We start from the raw sequence: 10,271 nt of genomic DNA on the forward strand, positions 1-10,271 counted from the left end.
TGTGTGTGTGTGCGTGGGTGCGTGCGGTGTGTTTGTCAGTTGTTTGGTGTGTGCCGTGGTCAGTGGGTGTGCCTGCAGTGGGAGCTCCAGGGGTAGACAGCTGAAGGACGAGCCTGAAGCTTGTTATCATTGTTTTGAAAAGTGTCAGACGGCATCCAACAGCACAGACTCTCCCACTGTACCTGACATCTGGAGAGGAGAGAGTAAGAGACAGAGAGAGAGAGAGAGAGGAACTGGCTGATGAAAGTCTCATTGTGTGACGTTTATCTGGAAAAATGAGTGGGAAATGTAGAGGCAATAGCTTATCATAAATGAAGCACTGGGTTCATTTTCAGTGATGGAATGAAAAAGCGTATTTGCTCTCCTCGTGTAATGACTGTAATTGTAGATCCAAATTAATAGTCAGCAGCTCATTCACTATGGTGTTGATTTAGTCCCCTATACATTGCATATGGATAGTTGCCTTGTTGTGTGAGGCGGTGCCAGACTTGGCACACAGTACCGCTGCCTGTGACCTTCAGTGGATCAGCAACAATGTCTCCTTGTTTTCCCTGCAGTCTGTCCATCAGCGCTTTACACTACACCCTCCCACCCACCTCCCCTCCCATCTAGAGCAGGTGTGTGCATTGTAACAGATAACCATGTCCAAGAATTTGGAAGACGAAGGGGAATTCATACAATTACCAGGGAATGCTTATTTTTCTTTTTAACCCTCTACTTGAAGCTTGATTCCAGTTTAGTTCTAGCGGGTTGAAAGAGGTAGAAGCAATCAATTGCCTGATGTCAATACGCACTGATTGTCAAGTAATTTACTTACTTTTCAAGAATGTGTGGATGAAATGTATCCATGCATGGTAACAGGTCATCTTACAGGCTTTTCTTGCTCATGCTGGAATATTTTCCCTCTCGCCCTAATGCAGTATCTCTGGCTTGTCTAAATATTTTTTAATTTATCCTTTGCTTTGATTACATCACCCATCACACAGACAGGCAGAACTCTCCTCCCTGACTCTCCATCAGCATGAGCTAAAGTCCACACTGCGCACTACTGTTACCCTGTGTATTTGTTTTTATTGTAGGTAGTATTTCTAAAAGAAATTCAGAGACGTCTCTGAATTTCTTTATAATGAATCTATTCTTTTGAGGTGAGAAAAAAAAACATAATGTCTATCAATTCAAATGAGAAAACAAATCTAATTTTGAAATGTGACCCATCCCCCACCCTGATTCATTTGGCTAAACTGCCTTCAAGGCAAAAGTTTATTCAACATTTGCATGTTTCATGTTTTCAAAGGATATTTTGCTTCTAATTGATTTTAAATTGATCACTCCAATGCTCAAAAAGCCAATGTCAGGTTTCAACATAACGGTCGAATTTCTAGGGTGAAGGACATAATCCTAATCCAAATATTTAAGCACTATACAGAACTATATAGAATATAGTTAGAAGATTCAGGTTAGTTGTGAGTCATATTCAAGTTCAGTATCTAAAACTTCTTGTAAAAGAATATGGATCACCCTACTTTATTTTATCTATGTAATAAAACAGGAGCTATGCCTTCGGTTTTGAGATTCCCTGGTCTCAATCTGTTATGGAAATGAGGGGATTTAGACACAATAAACTCAAGTACATCTTGTGGATTTTTCCTGTGGATTTATTTTTGTTTTGAAACCTCAAGAAATTCTCTGGAACTCCATCCTGTTATGGACCAGATGTTCTGCATGAGGTTTTAGAATAATTTTGTGGCAAGACCTTCCTCCACACTTTAAATTCCAATCAGGATGTTTTTATGCACTGGTGCAGTGAATTACTTGTACCGGGAAGATGTGCAAAATTATAAAAAATTTGGATGGAAAACACCAGAAACAGGAAGTCTGTGTAGTAATGAGCAACGTTTTTCTAAAGATATAAATAAGCCTTGGTAGAAATGTGGTATATTTTGAGTTACAGGATGAATAAATATAATTCTGATTGAAAAAAAGACAATGAAACCACATGATGAGCCTTCATAAATAATGTCTACCATCCTCATTATCCTACACACACTTTTTTATTCATTGTCTTTTACACACTGGCTCGACATTATGGCTCCTTGCCAAACTGAGCAGTATAAGGCCAGTGTTCCCTGGTCAATAGTGCTGAGCCCAGACAGAATGAAGGGTAGTCTCGCTGTGTGCAGCCTGCATGCAAGCTCCCTTGTAAGCCCCATAAAGGCAGCTTCAGCCCTGTGAAAAACAGGTCACTGGGGTGGATATTCACTAAACCTTGGGTTTAATACCTCACTCTGTGGGGTGGAGGCCACTGAGACTACATCTAGGTTTACAAACCTTTTCTTTTCAGACAGAGAGAGGGAGACCCCGCCGCCACAGTTATGGAATCTCCCTCTGCTGACCAGGTAGCTATATGTGAGTCTAACATTAACGGCCTGACAGAGTATCCTCTCAAGTTACGGTGCATTTATGTGAGTGAACTTGTGAGTCTTGCTGCTCTAAAACACTGAGACTGAGGATAGAAACTGCATCTTCTACCCCTGTTCTCTCTTCCATACCCCCACCTCACCCACCATTTCTCTCCCTGTCTCTTTATCCGTTGCCTCGTTCATCACTGTCTGCTTTGTAATAATATTTCTCTATTCCAAACCTCATTTCGTTCTCGTTGAGATTGATGGCAGCGATGACACCAAACAGTTTATCTCCCCATTTATCCCTTGTTTTCTCTTAATCGCCTCCCCTCCCTCAGCGCCTCTTTGTTTCTCAGGATGGCAACGGTAGGAGGTGGTGGGGAGGCTGATTGGGTACAGTGCTAATTACCCAGCATTCTGTGGCTGTCCTGTGATGACAGGCCTGACACCGGGCTGCAGGGAAATACTGTTAGAGAGAATTATGCAATGACGAGACATATTTACAACGAGCCCTTATCCCGATCAGCTAGCACTTCAACTCTGGTCAGTGAGTCAGTGCCATACTAATTGAATTACTTTTAATATCAAGTCGCAATACTGAAACTATCACAATTTAAGAGGTCTGTTCAACAAAATTACCAAAGAATAACCCCACACATTTCTTGCTTACTCTAGTGGTATCTAAACATACCGATAGTTTTGGTTTGATCTGTTCAGGTTTTGAGATATTACCTCTAAAATTGGAGAATTGGTAAATGGAAGTTTGTTGGTGCTCACAGCAAAGAAAATAAACATTTATTTTTTTTAAATCAACATTAATGTGACTTTTCAGAAGTCATGTTTTGTATTAGGGTGGCAGTTGAACTCTTCACTTGCTAGTATCATTGGAGGCAAGTGAGATATATATTTTTTCCCCTTAAATAACTCAACATCTCTGCCCATATAATGTGTGTGCAAGTGGAAGGAAAGTTTGTGGTTCAGTGTGCGTTTAGGTCAGTCATGGCTGCACTGACAGCTCAGGACTGAACTGTATGAATCCCAGTGAGAGGCTACACATAATACATGCATGCGGTTCTGAAACGTTCAAACACTCCTCTCTTACCCAGGAGCCTTACATTAGCTAAACCAGCAGCTCAACAGATGATGGTTGGAGGTGTGCCAGAGGAAAGGAAAGTAGGGATGGGGGAGTTTTTGTGTTTTGATTGCATGCTGTTGGAGAACAGTCAGATTTTATGGTATAAATGAAAGAACATCAGGGAGAAATCTCAACGATGGAGAAGGGGTTCGAAATGGGATAAAGAAGGTAAAGACGAGGTGTCTGAGAGTTTTAGGAAGGGATATGGCCGCAGGGAGGGGCAGATTTTTGTCTGGGTGCATGTGTATGTGTGAGAGGAGGGGGTGATATTGCCACTGTTTTTGCATAATGTGAGATGAGACCCCATCATCTTTCCTCCCCCACAACAATTTTATAACAGACAGCTAATAAATGTTTCATGGCAGAACAAGCTGCTCGCCTTGGCTTTATTAAATCTGAGATAATAAAAGCAGAGAGGGAGAGGAAAAGAGAGAGAGAGAATAGGGGGTCGCACTAGTGAGGGAGAGATAGGGAGATCGGCGTAGACTTTTCTCAAATCGACTGGCTGTATCTCCTGTTTCTGGGGCAACGGGTCCCGCTGTCCCCCGCCACCCCCACCCCGCTGCTTCCCACTCCGCCAGAGACAGACAGGAAATGAGAAACGGGCAGACAGGATATTGCGTTTTGGTGGCCTGGGGATTAACTGTTTTATCTAAACTAACACACACACACACACACACACAGACACACCCACACACTCACGCACACAAACACACACCCATATCCTCACACATAGCATTCATTCTTGGTAGCATCAGGTGTAAATCGCACACACACCCAGAGACACATATCATGCAGACCATGCACACCATGCAGGTTTTTTGTTGTTACTTTACACAGGTACATTACATTAGGTCTTGGATATTACAGGCGTCAGTGCTGCTCCCATGTTGAGCTGGTCTTATTACCAGTGTGAACGATTTACAGTGAGAGTTATGGCATGTAACTGTATAACTGTGAGATTGGCTGAGGGTTTGTGCAGAAAAGGCCTCTAAAAATGTATTCCATACATTGCAGGGCCTCATGGTCATTAGATGATAACTATTACATAGCTTTTACAAATTTTGGAGAGCGTTCATTGAGCAAGAGGACTGTTTATGATGTTACTGTATTGATGCCTGGGTGGGTACGTTGCACAAATGACAGCATCTGTCAGTGTTTTATTGATGTTTGTACCCAGGCACCTTATCTGTGTTTACACAAACTGTGCATATTTGTGTTTATGTGTGCATGTGACTATATCCCCACGTGTGTGTGTTTGCGTGTGTGTGTGACTGTACTGTATATATATATTTATATACATGTGTGTATTTGTGTGAGTGTGAGTGAGTGGTGGCAGAGGTAGTGAGTATCGTGGGGAATGCTGGGAGATTTTAATAACACAGAAGCAGTGCAGGGAGATTTAATAAAAGGAGATGATGTGATTACTGAACCCTGGCTCTGAGCCATTTTGCTTCACAGAGCAATATCCGCCGAAAGTGCGCGCACACACATCCACACACATGCACACACACACAGCCACACACACACACACACACACACAATCTTACACACACATCTAAGAAATTGATACTAAACAGAATACAACTTAAAAGTAAGGTTGTTGCATATCATTTGTTCTTTTTGCATCTACCACATGAATCCTTGGATGTACCTTCATTTTCAGGGAATGTGTAAACACCTACTTGTGTGAGACACGCGGTCATTCTTAACACATAATATATTTGGGGATTAAATCTTGTACATAAATATCTCAGCATATTATATGTTTGTTAGACAGAAACACATAATCAACTATAGGATATAAATGAGTGACAATGGTTGATCTTTGATGAGCCACATTTTCGGAGTGAAGCCTTAAGGTAATTTGTCCAAGTGATGTTCTTCCCTGCTCTCACATGCAACTGCTCCAAACCAGTGCTATACGAGGTATTCAAAACCTAGAGTTTGTATAGGCAAACTGGTACCTGTATAAATATTCATCAATTATGAAAGCAAGCACAACAACTGTAATTGCTCTGAGACACATACATATTTATGGAATGATTGTGTTGCGGTCCACACAATGTCGTGCTTGTCAGAGCTCACAGGCAAAACAATGCCACATGACACAGCTTAGGGAGATGACGAAGATTCTGTTATTCTGTTTGTATGCCTAAGCAAGTAGGAAAGGGGCTGCTTATAAGCACCCAATACTTACAACACATCACCTTTTCCTGCCTCTCTGCATTTGATCTCATAATCAGAGAGCTTGTAATTAGTTATGCCCCCTAACCCCTCAGAAATCCATGGCACCAAACATAAAAGGTGCCTGCAGCCAAAGTTCCTGACGTTTTGTACATCGCAGGCTCACAAGCAGACCGTCTTCTGTCTGCTCTTACATTTCTCCTCTTTGTAATTCTGTACATATGAATATTACACACATCGCTTCATTAAAGGAAAGCCCTCTAAATCCAAAGTAAAATCCTCTTCAAAATATCCTTTCTAATAGATTTGTTCACAGCTGTTCTCTTCTCTACACCTCAGCTGTTTATAGCAGAAATTCAAATGCACGAAGAAAAACTTTCTCTGTATTTTAGGTCTGATCATGCAAATATACATTTTTCCGCTGATTCAAACTAAATAATCCGTTTTTATTGTGGTGCCATAACATAATCAAAACTGGATTGTCTTAAACTAAGTGTTTCATATTTTATTCAGTTGTAAACACACGATACAATCAAAAACACAAGTGTGATGTTATCTTCAAAAAGTATGACAAATTCTAAAAGAAGCATGAACAACAATAAAACCATATGACATAAAATGCAAAGAAGACTGAAATTTGTTTTAATAACTTCCTGGATAGAAGATTTTTATATAGAGAATGTGTAGACAATATATTCAGATACACACAGAAATTGTTAATAATAATAACAATAACAATTTCACCCAGTGTGTGGTGGAACCTAAAACCACCTACTTCATGTAGCTGCTCTATAACCATCACGTCCATACTGATTTATTGGAAGCTACACCCTGGTCAGGGGCAGTGTGAATGATACTTCTATTAGAGGGATTAGACTGATCTACTTACAGACCCCCCTCTGTGGCAGTTGCCCCAAGTTGCCTTCATTTGCCATGTTGAGTAAATTCCTACCGTGCTGTGTACACCCCGATTAGGGAGTGTGGGACTTAACCACCAACATCATCAGTCTTATGTCAAGCAATCCTTTGACAATTATGTTCACTGTGAAAGGGAGCATTTAAGGTGTTGAAGAGTGTGTTTGGATGGAGAGTGAGGCTGCACAGAGCAGGGTGGTGATCGCTCTTGTGGAATCTGTATGAGATGCTAGATATTATCATTAAGATGTAGGCTCTTGCAGATATTTTACCGTAGAGGAGCACCTCTCTCAGCTGAAATGCAATGTTTCTATAAGAAAAAAAGTTTAGCAACCTTTAGTTAAACACAAGGTCCTGTCACAACAGATTTGCTTGGGGCTGTTATATAGGGATACTTGTGTTTGCATTATGATATTAAGTTAGCGACACTGTCATTTGGGGAATTTGGGGAGCGTTTGGCAGATGGATTGAGAAAGATTAGCCGTAGCAGCTGCGTTTGGGACAGAATCGCAGATTAGGAGCTCTAATGTGCAGACCTGGCTCCTTCTTTACACTCCAGATTTGGGCAGCAACACCTTCCTATCACTCAGTCAGGGAGCGTCAACACTTCTGCCTTCGTCCCTTCCTCCCCCTTTTTACTCCCCTCTCATCTTCCTTTCCCTCTTGCCCAGGTTTGGGTTTTGCTCTATTTCTGCATCCACCACCCTTTCTCTTTTTAACACCTAGGCCTATGAGCTAACTTCCTGGTTGCTAAAGAGAAATTCTAGTGATCAAGCATATGTCTACTTTTTCCTGAATGCAGGTTTCACCATCAGCATCATGATGGGTGATGGTATAGTGAACATGGGTAACTAGCCAATATCAGACTAGGTATACTGATATTCAGTCAGTGGGTATGAACGAATGTCTGTGTGCATGCCTGTGCGTGCGCATGCATGTGTGTGTGAGTGTCTATGTTTGTATGTGTGTTTTAGTGTGCATAAGTGAGAGGAGAGAGATTAACCCCATGCTATCCCCAATCCCTGGTTATGAGTTTACAGCGTCTGTCTGGCCATCGCACTGTTTAAACAACAATCTAATTAATCCTGTCTTTATTAGTTTCAGTGAACTGGGGAGGCAGGCTGGGAGGGCATGAGGGAGAACTGGGAATGCTGGCAGAAAATACTGGGGAGGGAGGGGGAGGAAACCAAGTGTGAGAGCAGGGATTTGAGAGGAATTTAATGGCAAAGACTTAGGCCCTGTGAATGGAAATAGGGATGTGAAGAGATGGCCAGGCAGGAGAGAAATTGAAGGGTTATAACATCTCACAGGAGGAGAGATGGGTGGACAAAAGGAGAAAAGTGGTCATGGGGAAAAGCAATGGACCTGAGAAGGACTCTGTATTAAGCTTTATTCATAGTGTTAAATAGGTACTTTAAGATTGTGGGTGGGATATGGATAGACTGATGTTAACCCCATCAAACAGATCTCGAAATTTCAGGAGTTGAAAGGGAAAGACTCAGGCAGCTCTCTTATCACAAGCTAACTACTGCCACCTACTGTAATGAGGGAGAAAAGAAAATACAATGTAGAAATGCAGACTACTGTAATTCCTCTCAGCAGATGTTCACCTTGTTGCTCTGTGAATTGGGTAATGTTTATACGACCTTTAATTAAGAGACTATGCTAATCTCCAGAATCATTTGAGCTGAGGGTAAATGTATCGGAGCTCCTTGTCTATGCCTCCATCTTTAATTACCTCACCTTCTTTTTTTTGCACTTCCATAATACCATGTTTCACATTCTATGTAGGTATCCTTTACATAATAAGCTTATGAATATGTCTTTCTGTGCCCCTCCAGGCTGTTTGTAAGAAAGTGCAGCGCCTGCCTGCAAGTGATTGGACGTTCGGAGCTGATAATGCGTGTGCAAGGCCAGGTGTACCACCTGGGCTGCTTCACCTGCTGTGAGTGTGAACGCCGGCTGCAAAGAGGTGATGAATTTGTGCTGAAAGAAGGCCAGCTGCTCTGCCGCATGGACTACGAGAAGGAGAGGGAAATGCTGGCCGCTATTAGTCCCACACCAACTGAATCAGGTAAAGAAGCAGTATAAGGCTGCTTTGCCTGAATCATATAGCTATCGTTTCATAGTTGCTTGGCTTTTCTGCCCAGCCAATTTCAGTCACATAACTCCAGAAGGGCAAATGGGGTTTAAGGGTATAAGTCTCAAGCTGCCCCCTTCAGTATGTAGAAATGTATATTGAACTGGATTTCACACACTGAGTAGGTTACTCATTCAGTGGTCACTGGGATACTGAGTCAGTGGCATGCGATACAAGTGCTTGGCACAACAGCAGATCGGAATGGCAAAAGGTCTTATAAAATTGAACAAACTGTTTTAAATATGTAGCAGTAATAATACCACCATTTTAAAATAAAATTAGCTGTGTCAGCATTCATTTTCAGATAATGTTACTTCAGTCTGGAAAGTATAGCAGAAGTGTGTTGACTTCTGATCAGTCTGCAGACATTCTGGGAAATGTCTACAGCTTAAGAGACTCAGGCTACGGGTTGTTCTGACTGTTTTGTTGTCTACTTACCTTGCTCAGTGAAAAGTGAAGATGAGGACGGCGGAGGAGGCTCTGGTGGGGGTAAAGGTGGTGATGAAAGCAAGGAACACAAACGTTCAAAGCGACCACGCACCATCTTGACCACACAGCAGCGCCGTGCTTTCAAGGCCTCCTTTGAAGTGTCTGCTAAGCCTTGCCGCAAGGTGGGTGGACCAGCTTGTCTTATCAATTAATGTGTCTGCTGGGTAATACCCCCTTGACTTGCATACGTTATTATTGTTGGGCATCTTTGTCTTTGTCTGTATAGCAATTAATTTCAAGCTGTATTTGTTGCTGTAGAGTTTGTATTTTAAAAACAATGAAAAACTCTAACCTGTAGGTGAGAGAAACACTGGCTGCGGAGACTGGACTGACAGTGCGCGTTGTGCAGGTGTGGTTTCAAAACCAGAGAGCCAAGGTTAGACTTTATGCATTTCCTGAGGACATTCTGTTTTACACATCCACACAAAGAAAACATTCATACAGACAGTTGTGTTTTTTGCACTTCAGATGAAAAAGATAGCTCGTCGACAGCAGCAGCAGCAGCAGCAGCAGCAGGAACAAGAGCAGCTGGGAGGGACCAGGAGAGGACCGAGCAGAGGTGGCCGCCAGAGCAATGACGACAGTGAGGGTAAGAGCTTAAAGTGCCAATGCAGGATCAAGAAGAATAAGCAAAGATTTGAAGAATAGATGATGAAATGGTATGACTAAAGGGTTTATCATTTCTGCACAGATGGCTCTAGTACCCATGGCATGGATGGGATACTGGGGTATCCCTCTCTGCCACGTCAGCAGCTACTTGCTCTGGACCCCAACATCTACGGCGGAGAGCCATTTCGACATGGGCTTACACCGCCTCAGCTGAACAATGAGCAGCTCCACTCCTATGGTAAGACAGGAGGTTGAAGCTGCAAATTCAAAGGAAATTGTCCCCTCAGAGTTAACATTCTGAGGCAAAATACATTTTCCTGGTTTCCAGTTGTAAAAAGATATAAGGGTGTAAGGAAAAGGCTGAGATGCTTTCTGTTCTGTTCTGTTTTCTGCT

At 42.2% G+C, this 10,271-nt stretch overlaps 1 protein-coding gene across 1 annotated transcript in view; it reads left to right on the forward strand.

Annotated features, from left to right (window-relative positions):
* Positions 1-10,271, forward strand: part of lmx1al (LIM homeobox transcription factor 1, alpha-like) — a 17,588-nt gene that overhangs the window by 6,208 nt on the left and 1,109 nt on the right. The window contains exons 4-8 of the mRNA XM_035655252.1: positions 8,481-8,713; positions 9,227-9,390; positions 9,567-9,644; positions 9,737-9,857; positions 9,960-10,115. Of these exons, the coding sequence (XP_035511145.1) occupies positions 8,481-8,713; positions 9,227-9,390; positions 9,567-9,644; positions 9,737-9,857; positions 9,960-10,115 (752 nt within the window). The remainder of the gene's footprint in view (positions 1-8,480; positions 8,714-9,226; positions 9,391-9,566; positions 9,645-9,736; positions 9,858-9,959; positions 10,116-10,271) is intronic.

This window comes from Morone saxatilis, unplaced genomic scaffold, assembly GCF_004916995.1.
Source record: "Morone saxatilis isolate NCDOM2014 unplaced genomic scaffold, NCSU_SB_2.0 Contig14, whole genome shotgun sequence".
Classification (NCBI taxonomy): Eukaryota; Metazoa; Chordata; class Actinopteri; family Moronidae; genus Morone; species Morone saxatilis.